General features: G+C 38.2%; 2 protein-coding genes across 7 annotated transcripts in view; one reads left to right on the top strand and one right to left on the bottom strand.

Annotated features, from left to right (window-relative positions):
* OSMR (oncostatin M receptor) overlaps positions 1–14266 on the top strand; it is a 28053-nt gene extending 13787 nt beyond the window's left edge. For 5 of the 6 annotated variants that reach the window (XM_056513093.1, XM_056513095.1, XM_056513090.1 and 2 more), the window contains 13 exons: positions 310–436; positions 1684–1844; positions 3830–3966; positions 4850–5003; positions 5532–5608; positions 6020–6242; positions 6786–6968; positions 8148–8249; positions 8663–8842; positions 10515–10679; positions 12147–12225; positions 12501–12573; positions 13527–14266. In XM_056513093.1, coding sequence (XP_056369068.1) covers positions 310–436; positions 1684–1844; positions 3830–3966; positions 4850–5003; positions 5532–5608; positions 6020–6242; positions 6786–6968; positions 8148–8249; positions 8663–8842; positions 10515–10679; positions 12147–12225; positions 12501–12573; positions 13527–13973 — 2108 coding nt within the window. In that variant the 3' untranslated portion in view covers positions 13974–14266. Of the gene's footprint in view, positions 1–309; positions 437–1683; positions 1845–3829; positions 3967–4849; positions 5004–5531; positions 5609–6019; positions 6243–6785; positions 6969–8147; positions 8250–8662; positions 8843–10514; positions 10680–12146; positions 12226–12500; positions 12574–12865; positions 13305–13526 lie in introns of all 6 variants that reach the window. The other variant, XM_056513091.1, reaches the window with a different exon arrangement.
* Positions 14267–16985: 2719 nt separating this feature from the next.
* Positions 16986–27615, bottom strand: part of RICTOR (RPTOR independent companion of MTOR complex 2) — a 74457-nt gene continuing 63827 nt past the window's right edge. The window contains exons 33-38 of the mRNA XM_056513088.1: positions 26279–26363; positions 24773–25006; positions 23541–23693; positions 22741–22864; positions 21855–21993; positions 16986–21693 (exon numbers count right to left, since the gene is read on the bottom strand). Of these exons, the coding sequence (XP_056369063.1) occupies positions 21619–21693; positions 21855–21993; positions 22741–22864; positions 23541–23693; positions 24773–25006; positions 26279–26363 (810 nt within the window). The 3' untranslated portion in view covers positions 16986–21618. The remainder of the gene's footprint in view (positions 21694–21854; positions 21994–22740; positions 22865–23540; positions 23694–24772; positions 25007–26278; positions 26364–27615) is intronic.

Raw genomic sequence — 27615 nt, 5'->3', positions numbered from 1 at the left:
AGTCTCCTTTTCAAAAGCTAATAGCAATTTTTAAAGATAAAAAAGAATACAGATTGAATAAATGAATGGATGAGTAAAAAAAAGATGAGAGTACAAAAGTGTTTAATTGCTACTGATTCATGGTATTATCCTCACTATCTCTGCAGAGTGGTCATTGAATAAGTGTGATTTCAATAATAACATCTATAGTAAACCAGACTTCATACTTATCCATTATTTCTAGCTTGTTAAGGTATTAAAAAGGTTGGTGAGTTTTGCCTCGACTGCCATGGTGTTGATTTTTCTTTTGTCGTTATTTTGTCTGACAAGAGCCACCTGATACACCTAAAGACTTTTCCTGCCATACTCAAGACATGAAAAGAGTAACATGTACTTGGAGAGAAGGAGAGACCTATCTCTATGGACGGAATGCACCACAATACACCTTGTCTAAAACGTAAGTCCCGTTGTCATATTAACTCTGATCTGTGCAGTACCAAGCAATCACCTTATTTCCTTCTTTCTCTTAGAATCTGTGAAAATCCGTGTAATTAGCTGCTTGCCTTTTCCCACCTCACTGATCAATTATTTAACAAACCTTGAGCAGTGCAGAACTGCTCTGAATCAGACTAGCTGTTACTAAGTTGACAGTCCTTCAGATCAAGTTCTGCCTGATAAAGCTTATTCTAACCATTCTTTTGAGTTAATATGTTTGGATATTGTTCAGTAGGTGTGATGACACCCTGAAATCGAGATGTAGATAACTTAAGAGTATAAGATAATTTTGGGTGGCATAGACAACAGATAACTAGGATCTGATCAGCTGGTAGGCTGAGTATTAGTGTGCTCATGATCCACTGACACTAATGCTGACACAAACTTAGCACTCTGTCTGATTAACCTTCCTAGTTATTTTTTTTTTAGGATTTTTTTTTGCTGATGTTTTCCTTCTTGAGTCCTTAAACTACTGACAAGCCTATCTTAAATGTCCTTGTGTCTATAATTTCTGTAGTTCCAGCTGGCTTCTTTACTTTAAAAAAATAAATAAATCTGCAGACTTTCTCATAGCTCTTTCTTAGCAGTCTGAGTCAAGTCTACACAGCCATGGCATATCAGACATGGCCCTTGCATGAGGAGAGGGGCTTTACAGCAAGGCCTGCAGAGAAAAGGAAACTCATAAAACAGGAGAGACACCTCATAATCACAACAAACTTTCACTGAAAGATCTCAGCAGAAAACAGGCCAGCATTGCACATACCTTCCTGGTCTCTGCATCATCACTTCTATTAAGATACTGTGATGGAGATCTAGAAATGGAAGGTTAGAAAATGCACTGCAAGATGCAGTTGAAATTACAACTTCATTTAAAAGCTTAATGGTAAACGTGAATTATTTGAGTCTTGGCAAATAAGTCTCTGGTTTAGACTATCCATAAGGAAATTTCTAAAAGCAATGTAGCTGTATCTTAAAAAGACAAACCTGAATTTCAAAGGAAACTTATTTTAAGAGTATTTGTATTCATCGCACTTCAGGCTAAGGGAAAGAAGTAGGTGGCTTCTTATATAAGGTCCCTCAGTCTTATATTTTATGATGCTGTATTCTAATTGGACATCAGAAACTTCTAAGATCTTTATTGATTGTATATTATGGAAAACATATTTCTCTCTCTTTACACTGCCTCCTACCTCTCCCTTTCTTTGATAGGTCATCTCCGAAAGTGGCTCTGTGCAAAGCAAGTTGTTCTTCTGAGCAGTGCTCATGTTCTTGGGATATAGGCCAGCAGCAGATCTGGAATGTCACAGTGACTGTGGAAAACCCACTGGGAAAGAAAAATGCCACAGATGTTTTTGATGTAAATCACAGAAGTAAGAGTTTTTTCTATGTCTTTGTTTATTTTAGGGCTTTTTGTTGCTCCTTCTGAGCTTGATACTTCTATATCATGGTTCAAAGTATGGAAGTCTTCGATTTTTGTCTTCACAGTTTAGTTACTTATCTGTCCCTGTGCTATAGTTTCCCTACTCTCTCTTCAGCTTCAGCTTTGAAAAGTTGTATTAACAGTAGAAAATAGCTTTACTCCAAAGGTCAGATTTGGTTATTGGAATGACCCCTTGATGTTTCAAAATCTGCTGCTTTGCTGAAGCTGGCTAATGGAAGAGAAAGCAAGGATGTAAAATGAGGAGTTTAAGCAAAATATCTGTGTAGGTTACTTGGGAATCGATATGAGATGTGATACATGTATAAGAGCTATTGCTGGGAAAGAAGTGGTGGTGCTAACTTGCTCTTGGTCCTAGTATCAGACAATAGCTTCCACTGTGCTACTGTAAGGGAGGAAGAGTAGTTCTTTGGTGATAAAAGCCAGGTTATTCTCTGGGGAGTATCTAATGGCTGTGATTCCTTGTTCCCTAGTAGTTGTGTCCTTTATCTCAGTATGCCCAGGGTCTTATAAGTTCCTTCCTATTCCTGCCTGAAAATAACTGAGTATTTCTTCAGTCTCCAATAGTATTTCTAGTTCTCTTTGAGTCCTCTTCAGTGTTCCCTGGTCCTGTGGCTGCCTTACCTGTTTGAAAAAGCAGGAGGCAACTTGTGCTTTGTGCAGCTTGGGAGCTGACAGGACAGTGGCCTAGGAGGCTGTTAGTGTAACTGCTGCATCCTGGCACTGCTTCCTTCCTCAGAGGCATTGCTGGCAGTTTTTCCAGCCATGCTTTTTTATATGAAGGAACTTATGTTAAATGTCTGTGTTAGATTTGTCTCAGAGAGACGTGAGAATTCTAAAATTAGATTATCTGATTGTTTGGAAGTGGAAGAAACAGATCAAGAAAGTGGAAGAGTAAACTGAACAGGTTGTAGGGAGACAACACAATGTCATAAACTCAGTTTTCATGGGAAGTCAGGCTAGAATAGTTTATGTTTATTGTGGTAAGTACATTAAAATTTTACTTGAAATTCTTTTTCCAGTCCTAGTGATAATTGCAAGTTAAAGAAACTATGTATAATATGTGTAATGAGTTAAGCTTTTACATGGTGATTCCTGTGAAATCCTTCATATTTTCCTCTGATCCTGCAAATATTTACATTAGAAGTTTCCTTACTTAAAGGATGACAGTAAGGAAAGGAAAATGTAAATCCATTGTTTTCTATTCTGCATGCGGTAGTTTGGACCTTCTATATCAGAAACAAACTATTTTGAATATAAAAGTCCTCAAATTTTATTTCATGGAGTACTGTAATTCAATCATGTAATTAATGAAGTTTTAGGATAAATGGCCAAGGGTGTAAGCATACTCCTCAGTTGCATTATCATGCCCTTACATTGCATTCCTCACTATTATACTGATAATATGAGAGAGCTTGAGATTTCCTTCACTTGCTGAATGCTCTTACATAGCAGTAAAGGGTCTCAGAAATCTTTTGGAAGAAGTAGCATTGACACTGTTTACTGGAGGATAACTACTGACAGGACTCAGTCCTAAGAGCTGTGAATAAAATTTCTGTCAAAGAGGCCCAATTCTGGGATGTAGAAATGAGTCAAATGTTACCATGTTATATAAAGAGCTTCTGCCAGGCCTGAATTAGGGAATTTTAATGGTTTGCAATAAATGTCTCTCTTTCTTTTGTCCATAATGTTTTAAAACTTTTTAAAGTCAGCACAAGGGGTTTTTTTAAACCTTGTGTAACATATACTTACATTTACATTCTGAAATGAAGTTTTATAATTTATATGTGTTTCTTCTAGATTAGGAGAAAAATCTGTATTTTTAAATTTGATTTTACTACTCAGCTAAAATGTCTTAACATACTATTATATGTATTTTATGTTTTACAAAAGCTAACTCAGATTTTCCATTGGCAGTGTATCCCACTGCACCTTTCCAGGTTTGGGAAGATTGCACAGATACAGAAATTACGTTACACTGGAATTATGAAAGCAATGAAATTGAACTTTTTTGTCAGACTGAAGTGGTCCGACCTGATGGCAAAGTAGAACTGGTATGAAACCGGAATTTCCTAGACAAAAAAACAGTGAGGATCTTTCTGATGTGATTAAAACTTAATACCTCAGCAATACAAATACACTGTAAATCTTGTGAGCATGGTGTGTCTGTTTTCTGGATTTGTATGTTTCCAAAGCTCAAACTGATGTGGTCCATTTGAGTAGATTCCTTATCTTGTTCCATCTCTTCCACAAATGGTGAGGTTGATGGACTCTTTGCCTATTTACTGTCACTTCTCTGTAACTCCTTTCTTAGAAGGCAGCTTGCCTCTAGCACATTAAAAAGGCAAAGTGAAGATCACAGTCAAGTTGCATTCTGTCTTGATTGTAGACAATTAGATCAAGTGACCACTACAGTTGGCCATTGCAGGAGTCAGCTTTGAGGGCAGTCTTAAAAGCCTGCTGGCTTTTTCGACTCTTACCAGAATATTCTTACTCTCAGTCGGTTTCTTAGGAGAAAGTGGGGTAAAGGCTGGGTGTAAAAGGAGAGAGTGGGATAAAGACTGGAAGAAAAAAAATGAAAAGGTTGCTGTAGATTGCTGTGCATAGGTCTGGAACAACATGCTACTTTTTTATGAAGTAATAGCCCAAGACTCTATGAGGCAAGATCTCAGTAAATTCTCTCCTGGATGTAGAAAGTACTGATGTGGAGGGTTCTGAGTGACTCAGACAGTTACACAGAGGTGGCTTCCAGCCCTCGTTTTGGATCTCCCACTGTTTTGATCTATTTGCTTTTTTTGATTGTTGTTCCTTGACTGTCTTTCCCAAGTGAAGTTTAACTGGCCCTTGCAGGGTCTAGAGGAAGAGCTGTTTTCTCAGAGAACCCCTTGGTGAGGACGCTGTGGTGAGCGGTGCCTGCCGTGTCTGTGTGTTTTGCAGCACAACAGCTCCGAGGCGCGCTCGAAGCGGGTCACGGTGCGCGGGCTGCAGCCCCACACGGCGTACACGGCCCGGGTGCGCTGCGCGGCGGCCTCGCACTTCTGGAGGTGGAGTGAGTGGAGCCAAGCCCTGACCGCCAGAACTAAGGAAGGAAGTACGTCCAACCCGTTGAGAAGCAGAGTTTGAGGGATGTTCTTTGCTCGCCACCTCTCTTGGCTGTTTGTTGTTACTTTTCTGCTGTGTAGTGACAGCAGAGGCCTGTTGCATGCATAAAAGAAACATGCTAAGCAAACTTCAAGAAGACTTCTCAAATAATTGCCATCCTACCTGCTAGTCTCAGACATTCCCTCCAGTGCAGGCAGTGGGAAATGCAGTTGACTGGGAAGATGGACAGACTGATTTACTGTGCCCTTTGAGGCCAGGAGGAATGGTGCAGAGGTGGGACTAAGAGTCTGGTGGCTGCAAGCAAAGGTTTTCTGGGAAAATTTTTCTTACTTTAATTCAGAAAAAGGAATAAAGGGAAAGTTATGTTAAAGGGTAGTGTTTGGGCAAGACCTGGGAGTAATGGGAAAAATGATGTGCTGTGAGTGGAATTTCTTCAAATGGGAGGAAGCAGTTCAACTGCCTATCCTTTCCACATTCAGAGCATTCTCATTTTATTGTTTTGCTATATTTATTGCAGCTCCATCAGGGAAACTGGACATATGGAGAGAAATTACACCAGTTCTGGGGGGACGAAATGTGACTTTGTTCTGGAAGGTGAGAAATCCCTACAGAAATAAAAATAAAGTCCTTTATAAAGGGGATGGAAATTTCTCCCATGATTTTTCTGCAGCTGATAGCAATTAAATATGATATTGTCTTTTACAAATCTAAAACAGATTGTATATAAAATATCTCAGAACACATGTAGCTATGGTGTAGCTATGCTGTCCTGGAATTTCAGACATACAATTCTGTTTTTCTAAGTATTAGTACAAGACAGATCCCGTTACCAAGATTTCTGCATTTCCATTTCAACCAGTATGTATGAATGTATGGAAACAAGTGCTTATAGTCTTATAGAAATAACATCCTGTTAGTTATTTGAAATTCTAAATGATCCTCTCATATTTTTTCAGCAAAATTCACTAAGTTATTGTTCTCTTCCTCCATAACTTTTTCTCCCAGCAAACACCAGGTTTTCAAGCCAATGGAAAAATTATTTCATATGAAGTAACGTGGGAAAAAATAGAAGATGGCTTCAAGCCTGAAAGTATCTCCTTTTCTGCAGTCTACAATAGCACAAGGATTTTCATTGATAACCATTCCTACAGAATCAGTATCATGGCAAAGAACAATGTTCATTTTTCACTTCCTTCAGTATTGATCATCTCTAGAGCTACAGATAACAGTAGGAATACTTTCAGTTATAATTACATTATTAGAGTTTTGTTTCTACCTGTTTTGAGTGAAGTCATAATTTATCATCTCGGGCAACAAATTAACCTTACTTCTTAACTCATCCACTGCTTTCTAGAAATTATGACTGTATTTTCTCCTAGAGGGTGGCAGCTGTATGTTTATTAAACTTAAGTGCAGAGAGTGTCTCCACAGAGCACAATACACTTTGCCTAAAACTAGGGCCTCAAGTCTGTAGTAGGTGCATTTATGGTGCAGCCAGTGCCAGTGTGTTTAGCCTTTTGTAACTCTCTGCCTCTAGGTTTCTGCTGCTGATTTTTTTCCTTTTTGGTGAATATGTAGTAACAATTGCTGGATAGTTTCTGAGATGTCAGCTTTCAGCATGTGAAAGACCCCATATGTCATTTAGTGAAGGAATGCAACTCTTTTATTGTTGTTTTCAATTGGTTGGTATAGGAACTGTACTGATCTTCATTTATGAGTCTGAAGTGTCATGCAGGACAGTAATAAGAGATTCTGTTTTGTTCATTCCTAGGCACTGAAGAGCTTAAGGAAGGACAGGTTAATGGTACAGATGATGGCATTTTTATATCATGGGAGCCCAGAAGTATATATGACAGTTACATTATTGATTGGTGTAACTTTCCCAGGCTACAGCCTTGTGATTTGCAGTGGAAGAGATTTGGACCCAACACTTCCAGTGCTGTGATCAGCTCAGGTGAAAGCCAAACAACTATTATTTCTGACTGTGCAGCAGTTCTTCAGGCTGTGGACATTGATTGAATTTAGAACACAAATAATTTTTTGAATATTTTGAATATTGAATTCTGTGCTGTGCAGGTGTAATTCTTCAAAGGCATATGACATCATGTTTTTCCTACCAAATTAATTAGACACCACAAATGTACCAGCACCATTAAGCCTTGGAAGGCAGCATACTATATTAGACAAGTCAACACAGTATTTTAGAAAAAACCTCTTATAGCAGCGTCTTGAAGGAGGATGGTGAGGTTAATGAAGGAGTTAAAATAATTTAGCAAGAGAGATGCAGAAGGGAGCTTTATCCTATCTGTAACATGGATCAGAAGTTTAGACTCAGGCAATTTAAACCCATGGTGTAGTGAGTGAGAGGTTTGGTGGTGTCAGTGTGCCTCAAATGGCATGTCTCAGCACCAGACCTTGCTTAGGATCAGTTGCACATTTTTCATCCCAGTAGACCTAAGTCCTTTCTGTCTGTGTGAAAGTTGCTGCGATATACTTCCACAGCTGCAAGAATTTAGTTTTCCTAGAATCTGTGAAGCTGAGAGCTCACTTTGGAATGAAACTTCTTTGAACAAAATTTGATTGAACACAGATAAATTGCAATAAAGGAAGAACTGCACCTCAATTCATACAAATATACTGAAACCTGCATGTATTGAAGGGGAGTGTGGTAACAAATGGGAAGAGTATTATCAATTTCTTCAGTGGTTTGCACTTGCTTAATGTGAATGGGAGTGCATGTCAGTGAGGTGTCAGAAGAATAAGGAATCCTGATACCTGGATATGTGTCTGCATCAAATTTTCCAAAACACAGCCTTTGTCTGTGCCAGAAATATAAATGAAATTGTCTTACGTTTTGGTGCCTTTGGAGTTTATTGTTCAGTCACCTTGAATACTGTATGGTACAAAATATATACATAAACCTCTCCCAATTCTCTCTTTCAGACAGAATGAATGTGTTTAATTCACATAATGCACACCAAGAATTAGCTTGCCCTCTGTCTCCTTCAGTTGCATTAGTAGCACAATAACACTCAGAGATGGTGTCTAACAGGTTATTGACTGTAGGAAGAAATTAAATAAAAGTAACACTGAAAGACAAACCATAACCTACTTTTGTTCAACTGTTTTGTAGCTGCTTTTGTTCCGGGTGTGAGATACAAATTCTGCATCTATGGATCTGTTGCTAATAGAACCTCCTTACTGGAAAAGAAGATTGGTTATCTCAGGGAACTGCGTAAGTGGGAAACATATTTGGGCCTTGATCAAACAGAATAATTGCCTCCTCCTATAGCTAGATAAAATTGGGGTTTTTGTATTCTTTCTGTATCTTCAGTGAGGCATTTAAACATTCTATATCAACATACAGGCCCTGCATGGAGGATATCTGGCTAGTGCAGTGACCGGGTAGAGCCCTTGTTTATTAGGAGAGCTAAACAAAGCTGTGATTATTGGTTATTACTTTGTGTGTTAAGTGGATGCCTGAAGGCTCTGTGAAGCTGGCAGTTTTTGTAGAGAACTTTGGCTTTGTTCAGCTTTTAAATACAAGAAAGATATAAACACCACATGGGAGTGTGGAATTTTCAAATGATAAGAGAAAACACTCTTGAAGAATAAATGCAAGTTTAACTTGAATTTCCTTTCTTCTAGCTCCTCATGTTGACCCTATTGTCAGAAAAGTTGACCTGACTTACAATTCAGTAACACTGTCTTGGGATTCTTATCTCACAAATGAGTCAGAGACTGGTTTTGTAAGAGGCTACCATGTTTACATTTCACCTATACAAGGGAACTGCAACTTGAAAGGATCAAAAAAGTACATTCTTTCAGGTAACTGAGCTCTCTACTACAGAAAGTTGTGTCATTGATACAGGTGGAAGACTTGTTATTGCAGCATCTTAGAAGGTTCACATTAGGCAGTCTGGCTGGTTCATTCAGCTGTCTTTAGATTTCAACACATGTTGCTTTTGGTTCCTCTCTGTGCTTGAAGTGCTAGTAGGCAGAAGTGATTCCTGGATTTATAGTGATTTACAGCCCACATTCCTGTTGTCTATTACTCGTTTTTAGCTCCAGAAAAGACTCCTTTGGTACTATAGGAAGAGTTCTTCGTCTTGCGATGTGAGTTCTGCATGAATGTTGAAAAACATCTGTTTGTGGTCTACTTGGATAAAAGCTGTAAGAAGTGTGTTAGTCTTAGTGGGATTGGGGTATTTTAGAAACAGATGGGATACAATTTATTTCCTTCAAAACTGGAGCACTGTTTAAATTCTCTGAGTAAATTCTTTTTTAGTATTTGTGTGTGTGCTCTGCAGTGGAGTTCCTTCAGCAGAACTGAGCTGTGAAGTGGCACAAAACCAGAAATATATATCAGACCTTTCTGCTCCACATGCAAAACTGCTCCAGATGACTTTGCTCCATTATAATTTTTCAGACATTTCCAATATGTTAAAAGAATATATATATATTTTTTTTTTTTTTCCTTGCCTCTTCTGCTTGGGTCATGTCCTGTGTTCTTCTGCTGGTTAGACTATTGCCAGGATGAAAAGCATAGTTTCAACTGAGGGAGGCTTATGTAGAAGTTCTTGTCAGAACTGAACTAACCATATAAGTACCATAATTTTGTAAAAAATCCAAGTTAGACTTTAAAAAGTTTAAATCAAACATTTTCTGCTTCACTGCTTCTGCTAGCAGACAAGGGGTGTGACTGAAAACAGAAATAAGCTAACCCATTTTTCCCTGGGGTTTGGGAATTGCACAATAGAGAGGCAAAAGAGCTCTTTTTTAGGCAGAGATTTCTTGCTTTTGATTATCGTCAAAGAAATTGACATAAGCTTAATGACTATAGGATTCTGGTAAAAAAAAAAAGAAATGGAAAAACTCAAATCATTCTGGTACAATGTTTGACGAAAAAGAAATTAAAATTAAGCAAGATTCAGTCTTTGACAACAAGTTGTTAGGTCTGCCAGAGGAGGGCAATGCTGTGGGCAGTCCAGTTAGAAGGGATCTAAGTTCAGCCCAGTGGCAGTGAGTCAGGATGCATCATCCTTCCCAGAAGAAAGTGAGCAAATTACAAACAAGGCAGATTGCAAATGTTTTGTTATTTCAGTTAACTAGTTTTGTAATATTTTGGGGACAACTTATTGCAACCTTTCAGAACCTAACAGGGGGCTTTTTAAAAAAGATGGAGAGAGACTTTTTACCAGGGCCATAGGACAAGTGGTAATGGTTTTAAACTGAAAGAGTATAGGTTTAGATTAGCTATTAGGAGAAGATTTACTGTGAGGGTAGTGAGGCTCTGGAACAGGCTGCCCAGAGATGCTGTGGGTGCCCCATGTTTGGCAGTGTGCAAGGCCAGGCTGGATGGGGCTGAGTAACCTGGTCTAGTGGAAGGTGTCCCTGTCCATAGCAGGGGAGATGGACCTAGCTGATCCTTAGGGTCCCTACTAACCCAGAGCATTCTGTGATCCCATTATTCTATCTTATCTGTTTTGTTTTGTTTTAGATGAATCAGAGCTATGTAAATACACAATTGAAAACCCAGAAGAAAAGAGATACACCGTGAAACACCTGATGCCAAACACAAAATACAAAATAGCAGTTAAAGCATTTACAGGTGGAGGAGAGACACCCATTGTTTACTTTAGATACATAGATACACCATATAACTGTGAGTACTGGCTGTGAATAATGTGCTTTAGCAAAAGGATGAGATGATTTAAAATGTTTTAATAATCTTCCTTTCTTAGGGGAAAACATTTAATTCAATGCAACATTCACTTAAGAAAGAATCCAACTGAGAAATGATACAAGCATAACAACATGGCATTTTGATACTTCTAAGTAGAAAGGATTTTTTCTAAAGTTTAAAACAAGCCTAATTCACATCCTTGTTTAAGTTTTATATCCTTCTGGGAAATAGCTCAATATGTGCACATTTGCATGCTTAGTGAGTCTGTTTGTTAGAACTCATTGCAGAATTGTATTTGGACTTAACTGGTTTTCTGATGTAGGAAAACCTACAGACTTGTGTGCAGGTAATTCCTGTAAGGAGTCTTGAACTTCTAATGTTGATTCTTACTCTCATTAGTCTTTAAAACCATTGCCAAGTTCACTCCTTCATAAGCCAATACAGAAGGGTTGTTGGCATGGTCACAGTAGTTTGCTAACTGGGCAGATTTGATCACAAAGCAGAAGAGGAAATCACTTGCCCATAACTTTGTCCCCTGAAAATACCAGTCAGCATGGCTGTGAAACTAGAGGTGCCTGGATCAAACTAGAGGTTTTGAAAGACTTGTTGGGGTTGGAGATGAAGCAGAAGGGATGGGAAAGAGGGGAGCATTGCCTTATGCAAGGAGACTCCATATTTTGGGTTAGTGTCTGATCATCATGGCACCCTCACAGGCCCAGTTTTGCTTCTAACACACAAGTTCTAGCTCCCGTCAGCCAGACAAGCAGAGAATAAAAACAAGGGCTTAGTTAACCCTAAAGAGATGCAAGGAGAATATAATGTGTCCATTCCCTCCTGTGGTGTGTGATACACAGGCAGGCACTAACCAGTGCTCCCCTCAGCCCACCTGCAGCCTCAGCTGTTTGTGAACAGCATAGCCCAAGACTGTCTTCTAGCTAGAAGGAAATACTGAGATCCCTGTATATCAGCATAAATCCTAGGAGACTTGAACACTTGTGTAGTGTTTTTCTTGCTATAGCCAGTCCAAAATGGAAGTACAGATGTTGTTCATGTCTCACAATAAAAACCTGTCTCATCTGTAGGTCTGAGAGAAAAACCTAAAAAAATATTAAAGTGAGGTTATCCTTGCCTTAACTTCTGTACATTACTCTTACATCTAAGGTGCCAATATGAGGGCAAATAAAAAGCAATCTAGTTATAATTCCATTCTGGTAAAGGGAATCAAGATCTAAAGGTTTACAGAGGTATCCCAGAACTTCCAGCCAAGCTACCTTGCAGCCATGGACCCACAGGGTTTTACTGCTGAGTTAGTGGCAGGCATCGCATGCAGACATGATGTTATTTTTGCCCCAGAAACTCAAGCTATATTGACTTTAACATGTGAGAAGTTAAAAAAAAATACAAAAAAAAACAACCCCTTTTTTAAAAAGTAATTTTCTTCCACAGCAAACATACTGTACTTTGTATTCCTGGTAGTGATACTTCCAACCCTAGTAGCAGCTATATGCCACTGGAAGATGAAGTGGTAAGTTGTAATGCATATTTCTGTTGTAGACAGAGAATATAACTAAACTAGTTCTTCACAAACCAATGCTGCAGTTTGTTGCTTCCAGCCATTGCAAAGCCTCATTCATTTCTTCCTTTGGCTGTCTGTGTAGATGTTTTAAGTACTTGGCTTGTGGTGTTTCTGAGACACTGGTCATCTGTTGCTGTATCTGTACAGATCTGTGGGTGGCTTCTGCTGGTAGAGCATGCTTTGATAAGAAAACAAAAACGTCATTTGTTTTGGTCTATTTCCAGGGTGAAGGAGTCCTGCTGCCCTGTAATACCTAGTCCTAATGAGAGCAAAGTGCTGTCATTCAAAGAGTTTAAGGTAAGATCACTGAAAATCTGGAGTTTTTAATTTGTCCATTCTTTGCTTAGTAGATTTAAAAAAGAAAAACTATTCTTGTGTTGACTTAATTTTAAAATTTACTTCTTGACAATTTTTGTGTTGACTACATTTAATCATTATACACAGATTAACACAGTTTAATATTATCATTTAATAGAAAACTCTCCCTTTGATATTCATATGACTCTGCAATAACCAGCTTATATTATAGTCTGTTACTGCAAAAAGAAAATGCACAACTGGAGAATAAAGGAAATCTTTTGATCAGCAGGTGATTCCTCCACTGTTGCTGTTCAAACCCCTGCACTGTCTGAACTCAGCAGCCCAGAGGATATGGATTTCCCTGCAGCCCATGAGCTGTGTCTGCCCCAGTTCCCTTGGGAGGACACTGCAGGGCCGTGCACTTGCTGGACCTGGGAGGATGCAGGGGGTTCTGCCAGGCCTGGCTGGAAGAACAGGATTGGCAAAATATTCAGCTTCTTCTGTAGCCCTTGGGAACTGGGAGCTGCTGCTTCTGTGCTGTGTGCAAGAGGCTCCAAAGCCTTTGCCCCAGCACTTGTGGGGCTGGTGGTCGAGGAGTGAAGTACACCTAACAGCCACTGCTGCTGTCTTCCAGTTGCTTCTGCCTCAAACTAAAATCAGAATGCATAAAAAACCTGGCAACGTCTTTAGAGTAGAGGGATGTGGTTCCTTCCTCAAATATAATCATTGTGAGTTTACTTAAAACAGAAATCTCTAAATAGTCTGATACATTTCACATAAAATACAGCTTCCATTGAATAACCTCAGTGTAAGGTTTCCTTCAAATTCATTTATTTGAAAAGTGCAAACTAAAAAAACCCTGAGGAATATTATAATTTCTTAATCACTCTCCTCATTCTACTCTGGGCTTCTTTCATTGAGTAATTTTTTGCTTAATGCTTCTCTTGCAGGTTGATTCTGAGAAAGTGCTGAAGATAAATGACTGCCTTCCTGATGTGCTAGCAGTGGAGAGTGATGCTGAAGCTCAGAAATTGCATCCTGTTACCTGGAGCTCGTTATCATCAACACCAAGTGAAGATAAGATTGATGATCACAAATCCTGGATTTACCCTAGTGAAAATGTAGTGAGAGACTTTCCACCTACACCTCAAACTCGTACTTGTTTTGAGAATTTTGCTTATTCTTCTCCGCTTGAGGCTGAATCTGATCCCTGCCATATACCGGAGACACTGGAAGCAGGCAAGACAAATCATGCAGTGATGCTGTACCAGCCACAATGCTATTTAGATATTTTTCATGAGGATGCAGCCTCAACCACCAGAGAAATAGCTGAGAGAAAGAACAATCTGAGATACATCTCACAAGCAGACGTGCACTGCCCGGGTGAGAGGTTTTGATGTTCTACCCTCCAGTGGGTCCAACCAATGTTTGGCTACACACTATAAATGAGAATTTCTCAAACCACAACTTCTTTTGATTAGGGTTCTCACAAGCCCAGCTGCCTGACTGCCATTAATACGGCAAAGCTGTTCTGGACTAGTTTTGAGTACTGATTTGCACAGGAATTATGTGTGTTATGGTTCTACTACAACTTACAGGCATTAAATGACGTTTATAGGCTGTTTTGTGGCCTGTATTATGCAGAAAGTTACATCACAGCAATCTTTCACTGGCTGATGCAGAGAACTGCTTTATTTTTGCAGAGATTAAAACTATTCATAAAGTAGAGGAGCAAATAAAACAAGAGGGAAGATTGTGCTGCTCAAGGAGTGTATTTCTCTTGCAGTGTTCTGTGTACTCTGGCCACTCCAGCCAATGGGTACTGTGCTGCTGGGCATGGAGCATTACCCAGCCCAGTCAGTCTGGGGGCTGGCTTGTATATTCTCCAATGATGTAAGGAATCATCATAGAACTGTTACCTGCACACAGTGTCGCTTGTTCCTAGATTCAAAAAAACTTTGACTTCCCTAGGAGTGCTGCCCAAACCACCCAAATCCTGTGATCATACTGCTTTTACTTCACTTGTGTCACAACTACACTTGACATGTTAAAGAGCACAGAAAACAGGTTTTTATAGGGAAGACCCTGCTTCCATTTCTTGTAACTGGGGATCCTCATACTTACACCTTCTCTGCCTAAAGACCTTTTAAAATCATCTTAACTATGCATTGAAGAGATGTAGGGATTTAGGTGGAAAGGAGTTAATTTTCCACAAGGACAGGGGTGGTGCCACATGGCATGGTCTCTCCGCTTGTGCACATGAGCTGAACTTTTGGCATTGACCCCTGTACTTCCACAGCAAGCCCCAACCTGCCAACCAGCCAACCAGCCAACCAACAGACAGGCTGGTCATAATCACAGGTGTATGAATCACATTTGTGAAGAACATCCTATTCAGGCTGCATAAATCTAAATCTCTCAACACTAGTTTTGCATGTGTTATAAAAACAAAACAAAAAAAATAACACTCAGTGACACCAAGTAACGCTCAGAATTCCTACAGTAGGCAGCAGTGAATTTGGCCTTTCATTTTGATTTCAGGAAATGGTTAATTTGTAATGAAGCAGTACAGTTGGAATTGTAGCTGAAAGTCTGAACAAATTTACCTCAGTGCACAAGGAACCCTTTGGTTTTGCCTCCTTATGCTGTCTGGAATCTGTCACAAAGAGATGGTTTTAACTTAAGAGCACAGCATAATTGATTCTCAAAGATGAAACAAATGAAGGCTGTCAGACAACTTGATGTTCAGCTAGTTTTGTAAAATGCAGTTACTTGTCTTCCCTGTTTCACTAGCTAATCACACTCCTAGGAACTAAGCAGCTGCAGACAAAGTGAGATCTGATACTGAACCACATCTAGTTTTTATACTGTTGCTTACAGATACTGTTGTAATGTCACAAGCTGTTTTGCAACAGGAAAACCAGTAAAACCTTGCACAGCCTGTGAGACAAGCACTGACTGCAAACAAAGGGAGAAGTCTTTAGCCAGGAAAAGGGGAGGTACAAACATACAGACACAGATGTGGGCAGATGTGGTTGGAGACGTTCAGTCCACACCATGCCACGTCCATCTGTGTGCTGTGCACAGGTGCAGGTGGCTCACAGACTTGAGAAGGAGAGGAGAGGAGAGAATGCAGCATGGTCCTTCCTTTCAGCCTCCAGGCAGCTAAGGAAACACAGCTGGGCTCCTTCTGCTGAAGGGCAAGAGAACAGTGAGGGTAAGGTAGAAGGCTGATGCTATTTAATGGATACATCCCAAGGAAAGTTCCTCCCTTTATCTTAACCTCTGCTTTGAGTAACAATGCATGTGAAAGCCTGAGACCACAGGCTTCTCCAGAGTGCTTCATCACATTGTACGTACTTGTGTAGCTTAAAAGCTTTACTGTTGGAAAAAAGGCCAATAAATGTAAGAGAGCTGCTTTGTCACAATTAATACAAAACTTCTGAGCTCTACATTTCAGAAAAAGGTGTCTTTAATCTGAAATGTTGAAAAGTTATCCTAAATTAAGAGTTACGTACTATGGAATTCAGATATAAATGTCAGTCAAAGAAATCAGAGTATTGCAGAAAGCATTTTAAATTTTGACATTGCTGCAGTTCCTCATGTCAGGTGGACAGCTGAAACCAGGCACAAGTCCCTGCACTGAAAAAGCTGCTGTCACTGAGGCCTGGCTGCTGCAATTCCCTCCAGGAAGTGAATCAAGGGGTTTGTGGGTTCAGCCAGTTGGGGTGGCTGAGCTCCCACCTCTCAGTCTCCTGGTCAGTCCCAGGGATATCCCACTCTGATGAAATTCCATTATCTGGATGCAGTGACACATTGACCACATTCCAGATTGCTGAGTGAGGGAAGGAGAAGCCGGCTCCTCTTTCCCTGTAAGTGCTTCTGCTTCCTGGCTGTAATGGGTGGTGCTTTGTGAAACCTCTTGTGCATGAAAAGCACACAAATGGAGGATTCCAGGAAGGATAATGCCTCTGTGCCAGTCAAAGGGCACAGTCTGGGCACCAGAACTGAAGATTAGAGAAGTATTTTGGCATATGTGGAGAACTGTGTATAATTTTTATGTATTAAAACATCTGTCTTGCATTAATGGTTGAATGAGTTCAGAACTGTAATCCTCTTTTTTTGTTCATAATGCAACTTTCACAGCTGTTGCTGATATGCTACTAATTAAACTATCACATAATAGAAAATCATTCTCAGTATGTTAAATTTTTAAAATAAAAATTATGTGTGAACTATTAAAGAGTCTCTGTATCTTATAAAGAATTAATGTAAAATATATTTTTGCAAAAAAAAAATTTATTTGGGAAGCTTTTGATTGTTCTAGTTAACTAGTAAGTTACAAATATAAATTGCATTCCAACCTCTTTCTAATGCTGAGAGGTACATAGGAGACCAGAACCACTATAAGAAGTTTAAGTACATTTTATTAACAACGCATCCCTTTGATAAGACTACGTTTAGGAGGCCTTTAATGCTCATTGACATGAACTGTACACAGTATACAAAAAAAAAAAAAGAAAAAAGAAAAACAAAAAAAAAATCAAAGTGGGCAATACCATTTTGGGACAAGCCTCTGTTTAAATTACACACAGCTCAATGCAATATTCTTACGTAAAATATATAAATACTTTTTCTTTCTATGTTACAGGTATACAATATAAATCAGATTTCAATGTCTGTTCAGTGACCTACAAACACTAGAACCTCCAAACATGTAGCAGCGTATTACTAAACAAAAAAAAGACCACACAGAACAGGGAGAGTAAGTACTGAGATTTTTCTTGATCCCTTAGATCAGAAAGATGAATTTAGATAATCTCTTGTAGCAGTGTTAGGGATGCTGACAGCCCAGTATTAGAATAATTTTTCAATTAGATTTACAAAGTGTAAAGCCTTTTTCCCCTTTAGACACAGCATCCTGTGCTGTAACACTCTATTTAGTGGCAAAATGACATTACAATTTTTGGCATAAATTAAATTATTGTAAATAAAATAGTGTATTTTTAAAAGCAACTCAAGCAAAATGTGCAATTTCTGCATGTTGTGGCATTGCTGTCCATTTACTCTACAAAAATAACCCAAAGAAAATCCACATTCTTTAATGACTATAAATCTGTTGAAAACAAAACTATCCAAGGAACCAGCAATGGGAGTTAAACAAAAGCCTAGGAGATTGGAGACCTCCAGAAAAATAACAGCACGGTTTCTAGTGTGTCCTCAAAAAGTCTTTGACAGTTTTAAGATTTTCCTCTCACATTGTATACCTTTTGTAAGCACACAGTAATAGAAGTGTGATTTAAAAAAAAACCAAAAAGTTGCTGGACCTGTTTTCAAGTGGCCCCAGTGCTGCTCAGAGCAGCAGAATTCTGGGGAGGTGGGCAGGACATCAGATCCTGGTGAGAATTCTTCCACTGTGATTGCTGCACCTGAGTTCATGTTCACTGACAGGCTTAGCCAGCTTCCTGCTGCCCAAACTGACAAACAAGTCCAAGGCACAGACTAAAAAGCAGCAATTCTTCCATCCCTCACTAGGTTTTGGTTACAGTCTGTTTCTTGCACAGCTACCTTACTCTTCAGGCACCTAGGAGAGGCGCTTTGGTTTTGTTTTCAGAATCGCTGCAAACCACAATGCTCTTTTCAGACCACTATGTATGTTTGAAAGTGTAATCAGAAAGACAAACAGGATTCTCACAGGTGCCTTATACATGTTTATAAGAGCAGCTTACCTCAGTGTGCTGAGCCACTGCACCAGAAACTAGTGAGTTGTTTAGGACTCCACTTGGGGAAAAACCACCACCACCCTGCAAAGAGACCGCATTTAGGGTATGTCTGTCAGATGTCAGTAGAGTAAGAGCTGTCAGATGAGGAAAAGCAACTGTTTCATGCACAACATGCCAGAGGCCCCACATACATGTTGGGAACTTCAAAGCCTGATCATCTCCAGCTCCAAGTGATATCCCCAACAGCTGTGAGTGTTCTGCATTTCTGATTTTCAGAGAGGTGAAAAGTTCTTCTCTGAAAGGAGACGCTCAGCCCCCAGCCTCGTCCTCCTTCCCTCCATGGAGAGGACCAACCCCTCATGGAGGTGCCTGGCTGCCTGTCAGTCAGCTCTGCTCTCTGGAAAGGGCTCCCCTTTCCTGCAAGGGCAGACCAAGAGAATCAGGAGCTGATGCTAATTGTGACTGGTTCACAAGCAGCCCCTCCCTCCTGGAGTGACTCCCGCCTCTGAGCTGTGTGAGCAAGCTGAATCCTTGAGGAGGTTTCTCTGCCACAGCAACCGAACTGCATTTGTGTAAGGGAATGCTACACACGGTACCATTTATTGAGCAGTATCACCAATCACTCAGACTGGAAATATAAAAAGTGGGTGGTCTGTCAGCTTCCCTAGGAGAAGTGGAAGAGATTTTTTATTAGGGCTAATGTAAGCACAATCATTATTTACTACAGCTTTCTTTCAAAGTTTTATCATGATACAAATAAAACCCCAAAATAAGGACTTTGAAAGGGACATTTAAAAAAAAAAAGAGAACTATAAAATTCACAGTTTATAACTAAGCCAATATTAATTTCCTTCAATAACAGTATCCCCTTCATCTGCCAATTAAAGTGAAACATCAATGTGAGCTTAATGTCAGTGTGTAAATTAATTTTCTAGAAATGTATGTTATGTACAATACAGACTTAACATCCTTGATGCATACTTGTTGAAATCTACTGACACTCATACACTTTCAGAAGAAAAATCACGCTTTATAACTGAATTTGCAGCCATAATTTTTATGTCAAGTTTCTGTTGTCATGGATCCCCACACAAGCGCGTTATTCAGAACACATGAGCATTTCAGGATGGAGATTCTTTCAAAAGTATATTTGCTTATCTTTCTATAATCAGAGGCCTTCCTATGATGCTTTACATTAAGTGCTATGGGTTAAACTTAACAAATGAACAGAGGTGGGTTTTTTAAATACAGGTGATAAAACTTGTTTATTTTGCCTTAACTGCAGAAAAATAACATGGAGTTGTTCGATGTAACCCCATTTAGTTATTAAAACAAATCTCTTCTACTCTAGCCTAACTGAGGTAGTGTTTGAAACTACTGTATAACATACGCTATCCCCATTTGTGGGAAAACTACATTATTTTCCTTTGGAGTTTATACCACTATTTGGTCTACTGTGATTGACATTTTGGTTTTACAGAAGCATTTATTTCTTATGACCAGAAGTCTAATAGTTACTGGTGTGGTGTGTTTTCTAAACACATCTGTGTCTTGCCACACAGATGTATTATTTGTGTCAATGACCATAGAAGAGTTCAATCAGTTTCTTTTTGCTCCTTTCAGTGGGAACTCATGAAAGATAATCCTAGGAACTAAATTTGACTATGAGCAGCAACTTACAGTCTGCTTTACCAGAACCTGATGGTATGCAGTGCACGTAAGAGTTCAGTGAAGTGATAGCTGCAAAGCAGTGCTTATGTGGCATGATGAAATTTCCAATAAGAACAAATAAATTCTACGTTTCACTAGGAGTTGTGTGTTACTGTTCACAGGACTACTTATTGAAATCTCCAGTAGCATAGCTAGTAAGAACAGAGATATGAGCATCAGGATAAATTTCACTTAAGTATTAATCTGACAATTATAAAAAATGGTAGGAGTGAATGGATAAAAATACGTTCTACTTAGTACAGTCCAGCTGAATTATTCACCTATATCAAAATCAAAGGGTAATCCCTTCTATTACAGGCATTCTAACAAAGGTGGCCATGCTACTGTATATACACATTTGCATATATTTATACTACCTTTATATAAAGGCTTCTGAATCTTTAGATCCATGATAAAAGTGACAGGGATTCCTACTTTTTTTTTCTTTAGCTTGCACTTACTAGTTTAGAAACGGCACTAGTAACAGGATAGAGGCAACTACTTCAATCATTACCAGTCACTGTATCATTTAACTTTTGCAACAAGTCTTGAATACCAGTATAAAATTATAAGTACGGCTGCTCCAAAATTTGTTACTTAAGGCTTTTCACTACAATTATTAGTACTATCTGATGCTTGATCGCTAATCCATTGAAAATTCAACTAAATCTTTGTTTTTATAAAAAGCTGTTTCTGTGGAACTTGGAAAACACTCACACTTAAGTCTCCTCACAAAACTTGCAATGATTAAATGTCTTCAAGTTCAGTTTATACAATATTTGCTTATCTGATACAAATCATGCTTTTTAAAGGATTGTAGTTGAGTAAAACCCACATTTGTACTATATGAGCATGAGTGTAGAAACTGCAAACACATGCATAGTATCTAGGGAAAACAATCTATTACAGCATTTTAAGTTTTAAATTACTTGTTTCGAAAATCAAATTGTAGTGAAAATCCTTAACTGGTTCAGATAAGATACATGTATGTAAATGCAATGAAATCGAAGAGACTGCTAATAAAACGTCTTACAACTATAGCAATATTAAAATAACTTAATGAAACCTCAGATTCATTTCTTTCTGTCTGAAGTTACAAATCCCCAAAGTAGTGTTATAAACAGTACAAAAATCAACAGAGAAGGGCTAACATTAATCCCCTGGTGCCCACAACTACAGCAAGGCTCCCCATTGCTGTCAGTGGAATGCACCCCCATCTCTCTGATTCCTGGTATCCAGGGTTTAAAAAGCAAGGCATCATTCTGCTTCTCTGGAACAGAATTGGAAGTCAATTAAAAATGTCTCTGCAAGTTGTCCTATTTCATCGTAATTTATGGTAGAAAATGAAATGAAAACTTGTGGAGGTGTTCAGTGCTTGGCTCTTGCATATACTGGTAATTACTATTATTAAAACTATGGTAACGTCTAATAAATCCCCAAAGGGCTCAAATCACTGTGCCAGTAATTGGTTGAGGAGGAAAATGTTTTCAGTTCAGTCTTCAGGTACCAGTAGCTTCTGGAAGGTTTCGAAGATGATGTTCCGAACTTTTTATCCAGTCAGTGGGAGGTTGTCTGAGCATTTTGAAGCAGAGCATGGCCTGAGCAGAGGTCAGGACTCAGCTGATGCATCGATTACAGGCTGTTTTGTTGGGGTTGCCAAAATAGCCTCTGCTTCCTCATGCATCTAAAAGGAAAGGATGGAGTATTAATATTGCTAGAGATTTTACTCAGGAGAAATCACAAACTATTTTCCTTTAGGATGTACCTACCTGACTATGCAGGACATGGAACCTGCACCTAGCCAGCCATTTTGGTACATTCAGTGCTTGTGCACCCTCCACTTACCTGCAAGAACTGAACATCTTGAAACAGCTCCTGAATGAACCTTCGGGATGGAAGTCGAAATGTACAATGTGCTAGCAAGTAGGACACCTCAGAGTAAAGGCATATATCATCAAACGCTTGGGGATACTTCTCCTTAATTCTGAACAAGAGAATAAACAACATTTTTTAAGCCTTGAACATAATTCCATTGTATTAAAAAAACTCCAAACTTTTCAATAAGATTGTCATAATTAATCCTTCAGTAATAGGCATTATAAATCCTAGAACTGACAAAGCAAGAAAATCACAACAGACAGCATTACTTTCTACAAAACTGAAAGAAGTCTACACTAATGAGATGAAACAGAATATACAACTTGTAAGATGTACAGAATTACTGTGATTGCCTAGGCTTAAAATAACAGACTTAGAAAGAGAACAGTGTATCAAATAATTAGCATCCACATATACAGCAGTCACAAAAATATGGGAAAACATTAAACTAATCTTTTAAACCCGTAAGCATTTTTGAAACTAAACCACACACATTTCTCCATTTTCTTTTAACAGTTGTCAGTTTCCAATGCCACTAGCTGAGTTTCTCAAGAAATCACTTTCAGTTTGTTATTGTACTCATCTATTATTCAGCAAAATAAAAAAATATTAGTTTCTTTTTTTGAAGATACATACTACCCTAGGTATGTAATCACTACAGTTGAATTAGTGATTTTAAAAAGCTTGGTTAAGAGTAGAATATTAAACACAGACCAAAAAAGTTAAGATTATTTGTTTAGCTTCTACATTACATTCTTACTTCTGGGAAGTGAGATTATTCACTGTCCCTGAAACTTTAAGAGAATACTTATGACTAAGTGCTGCTAAAGCATCTGTAATGTACTGAACTTACGTCAGAAGCCCAGTTTCATGGCCCTTCGTTCCTACTGAACTGCTCAAATTGATAACTAAACGTAAGACCTCTTTCCGTAGAAGTATCCGGCACACTGGTGTGTCATCTGGGATTGACTTTACTCCTGGAAAAACAAATAAAACAGTGTGGATTTAAACAGAATTGTCTTTGAGCTAATCTTATGCTGTTAGTCTGTTTATGCATTCCATACTCACACGAACACACATATTTACATATGTATTCTGAGCTATCAAAAATATTTCTAGTGAAGTTAGAACACTACTATTTACCTTTTCAAAGATATTTCTATCATTTAAAAGAAAAACCCGCAAGATAAAGTTACAGTGGTACTGTTACCCTAATTCATGTTGCAAACTGGATGACCTTTTATCATATAGTGGAGAATTTAAAAATGAGCTACTTCATAACAAATCATCATAATTCAAAATATAATACAAAGGTATATAAAAAAAACCCTCTTTACAGTAATTCAGTAATTCTTGGACTTTTTAAAAAAATTAACATCTGTGGAAAAAAAAGGCAATTGATTTGCTTGTAATGTCAGGTATTGAATAATCTGTAGAAATGCTGTATAGCAGAGGGGGAAGAGTTCAGTACTATATTCTCTCACCTGGAAAGGGATGATGTTTTTATTCAGATTTGTTTGGTTGTTTTTTTTGTCTAATATAGAGCACTAATTAGAGTTGTAGTGTACATAAGTGAAACATAATTTTTTCACAAAGCCTAAAATATACTTTATTAGTGATAGTCTCTAATAATCATAAGGCTTTCAAACTTACCTAATACAAGCTCTGTACTCTTGGTGCTGCTGGCTGAACCATGGGATACTGCATCACTACAGCCTGAAATTCCAGAAAATTTGGAGGAATGCACATCTAAGTGATTGTGAATGGTCTGCCCACACCAGTCAGTATATGGAATGTCTGAAAAATCTGACATTAACAAGATGTTGTACCTTTGTTATTCACACTTTTCCTCAATTCACATGCTTTCATTATTTTTCAACAATGGCAAACATGCAAGATACTGATGCACTACATACTACGCACAAGTCAGCCCAAAACTAGATGGTGGATTCTGGACAAATCATACTCAAACTCTACCAAAACTGACTTTTAAAAAAAATTCTTAAATACCTGAATGGAGTCTTTTCCAGACACTAATGGAAGCCTAAGAAGTCGCCACACATAGTACTGTTACTGAGATATCTATTTTATGTAACACAATAGAGATGCTCTTACATGTGCAGACTTTTTTTTGTTCACACAACTGTCACAGGTGTTTGCAGGAAGAGCTCTGGCAAGAGCCATGCTCTGCTGCACATGTAACAATAGCTGAGATTTTATTTGCCACCCCTTCTTGCTACTGAACTCAACCTCCAGCTCACTCTTTGAGCTATTCCTCACATTTGTGCATTACTCCCTTTGCCAACACTGCTACTAATACATGTCTAACAGTGTCGTAAAACAGTGAGGATTCCTACTAAGCATGCAATACTAGATTATCTTTCCATCACAAGAATTGACAAAAGGCATGTAACTGCAATCTCTGCAGAGAAGGTTAGAAAAAACAACTCCAAATCTCATCTGAATCTCAAAATATGAGAGAACATGACTCCTAGAAATTACAGCTCAGCTTCAACAAACTCCACGGATTTCCTTCTCCGCATTTTACAGCACAGACTTGATTTGATGTCAGACTTTTCATCAGTTGAACAGCAAGTGTCAGTTTTCAGAACAAGCATTTTAAGTACAAAATAACATTTAAAATGTTTTATTTTGACATGCTTTTAGGAATATTTAAAGAAACACGCAGGCACCTACTTCTAACACTAAAAACAAAAAGCTGGAAATTACCATAGCAATACCACTACTGGCACAATGAGCTTATCAGAGAAGTAATTTTAAGGTCAATAGTCAGTTAAATAAAAACTTTTGCAGATTGTTTAAAGATGAATAAAAGCCAGTATGCTCACTCAGTTTTATCACATTTCTCCACAGGGAACACTAACCTGCACGATTATAGGAAGAGCTCACTTTGGTGTTAGGCTGATAACCCAGAATCTGAACGCAGACACAGTAAAGACAGTTCTCATCTGTGTGCTCCTGGAGCCCTGTGTCCTCTGTACCTTCTAAGAACTGACAGGCATCTGAACGGCTGGTATTCATTATTTCTGTGAGACTGATCTGTTGGCGCAGCATCTGAAAAGGGCTTTTGACAACATCACTTGCACCTGATGGAAGACCTGTAAATAAGATTCAGTTAACAAAAAACCCCTACAAAACCAAGCAACCAATATTAACTCTTTCAATTAATTTCCACTTTCAAGCTTTTAAGGCTGGGGATGGAGTGCATGTGAAGACCTATAGAGTTTTTTGGACTTTTTTTTGAGTGGTTAAGCTCCCAAGATTGTTAGCATTTGAGAAAAAGAAAGTTTTAGTCCAAACTTATTATACATAACAAAACATTACAAAGGACAGAATTCAACATCTAAGTACACACACTGGAAGAAGGTAAATCCTGACATGGTATCAACATGACTAATACCCACATAACACCAATACATTACCAATTTTCATGGTGTCAAACAAGATTAATACAACGATATACCAGATGTGGAAATTACACATGCATGAATGCAAAAATAAACACAATTTAAAAAACTGTAACTTAGTGACCGTGACAGGAAGAAACTAGACTCAGCAATGCAGAAACAAGCAGAAGACACTTTAGTGACATGCTCTTCCCTGGGTGGAAAAAACAAACAAATACAGTTTTGAACAAGAGTTACTTTACACCGAAACTTAGCAAACTACAGAAACACACTTCCAGCAAAACCAAGTAGTGCATAATAGTAATATGAAAGGGGAAAAAGAAAACCAAACCAAACATAGGACAACAGCTACCTGAATAAACTATTAAAAAAACCAGTGTCAAGTCTTCTTTTTTTCAGTTCAAAAAACAAATACTAAGACCCTACAGATTTCTGACTTCTCTGGAGTAAATAGGAGATAGATTCCAGAGCAAGCCAGGCATTAGAGCACTTGCAATTCTGTTGTCCCATCATCTTCACTGATGAATTGTCATGGGCACATCGCAGAAAGACAATTTACTTTCTGAAATACACATCTAACATCGCAGTAAGTTCCTACAAATGAATGTGTAATCAAAGGGAAATAGTTCAATATGTGGGATTCATATTTTTCTAAGCTTCAATTTTGTTATTTCCTTTAATGCAGCAACACTACCAGACTTTGAGCAGCATTAGCTCATATTATCAGAGATATGCAGGCTTTCCTCCTTCATTATTCAGAGCAGGACCAAACTTTGAAGCAACACATTAGCTCAAACTAAATAAACCAGGGAATTAATGGCCTACTATCCTGATTCCAGAACACAGTCCTCAAAGTTTAACAGCTAAAATGATGTTTTCTGTAAAGAAAAATTAACAAATGAATCAACAACCCACCCAATATACAAACAACAGAAAGCTACAGGAGAGGAGTAAGACCAGTACCTCCTGCATCAGATGTAAAGACCCTAGATCCATGTTCATCAAATGGAGGTGCAGTTTTCTTCTGGAAATAGGGAGTTTCTTTTACCTGGAATACCCAAGTGAAAATTAAAATTAACAGAGGTCATAATCAAACACAAGAAAAAAAACCCAAAACTATTTTATGAGGCAATTAATTGTTGCCCATCTTTTACTTCAGGAAAAATATTTCATAAGAGGAAGAAATTAAGAATGAGCTCCTGAGTACTAAAGAAAAGCCAAATAAGAAAAATATACACTTGTGAATGAACATTTTTTAACAAAGGCTCATGAAGGGTTAGCAAATGTTAAAATGGTGGTGACAGGCTGTAAGGAAACCAGTGACCCACAGTGGCCATATGTAATCTGTCCATAAATCACACAACACCACTGGAAATACTGGAAATGCAGTACAAAAGCAACCAGGACATCTAAAATGCTGCCTGTATGATACAGAACTGAGGCATGTCTCAACTACAAAAAGATCTGAGAGAGATGAAATTAGGTACAAATATGCCACAAAGACTGTAAGAGAAAGAAAAAGTAGTCATTTCACAAAGGAAAAACAGAAGCAGATGAATGACATAACATGTTTTTGCTTTATGTTTAGCAATTGTTTGAGATTATAAAGGAATTTGCTTAGATTTGAAAGGCAAAGACTAAGTAAAATAAAAATAAGGAAGCCCACTTTTACCTTTGACATAAACCACGTCCTGGTTTTGATAATTAAGTAACAGAATATTAAACCCTCTGATTCAAACTTAACAAACCGAAGTTTGTTAAATGGGAATGTGTTTCTATCAAGTAGAAAGAGGAAGGAATTTGCTGAGCCACGGAAAATAACCTTTTCTAACTTAAATGTATGTAACTTCAAAGTTAAGACAATATAATTTAATACTACAATGAATGTATATAAAAATAATCTATTATTTAATACAGACCATGGTAGCAGGGAATTAACTGTGTGATTATGCATATAATTTATAAGTGATTGATGAACATGTCAATTATTGGTTGGCTAAAGCAGAATTAACGAATATGCAGACTATGCTAATTATAGTATAAAAATCAGATGACAACAAAAAATCCTATGATAGCAAATTTGGCACCACTGTTTAATGCTCCTCTAAAACAGTCTTTGCTATTATTTGCCTTTAAATCACGAATCAGCCTAGTAATCTTGTGTAAACTGGATAGAAGAACAGAAAAGAAATTCTAGATCTCCAAAATGCGTTTCTTTAAAGTACCACATCCATTTTTCCTGATTTCTCTAGATTTAATCTATTCCGATGAGAAGGCAACAGCTGACTGCCTTTTAGTAA

The sequence above is a fragment of the Oenanthe melanoleuca genome, chromosome Z (genome assembly GCF_029582105.1).
Source record: "Oenanthe melanoleuca isolate GR-GAL-2019-014 chromosome Z, OMel1.0, whole genome shotgun sequence".
Taxonomy (NCBI): Eukaryota; Metazoa; Chordata; class Aves; order Passeriformes; family Muscicapidae; genus Oenanthe; species Oenanthe melanoleuca.
The sequence above is the reverse complement of the archived record's forward strand: the minus strand, read 5'-3'. Positions and strand labels throughout refer to the sequence as shown.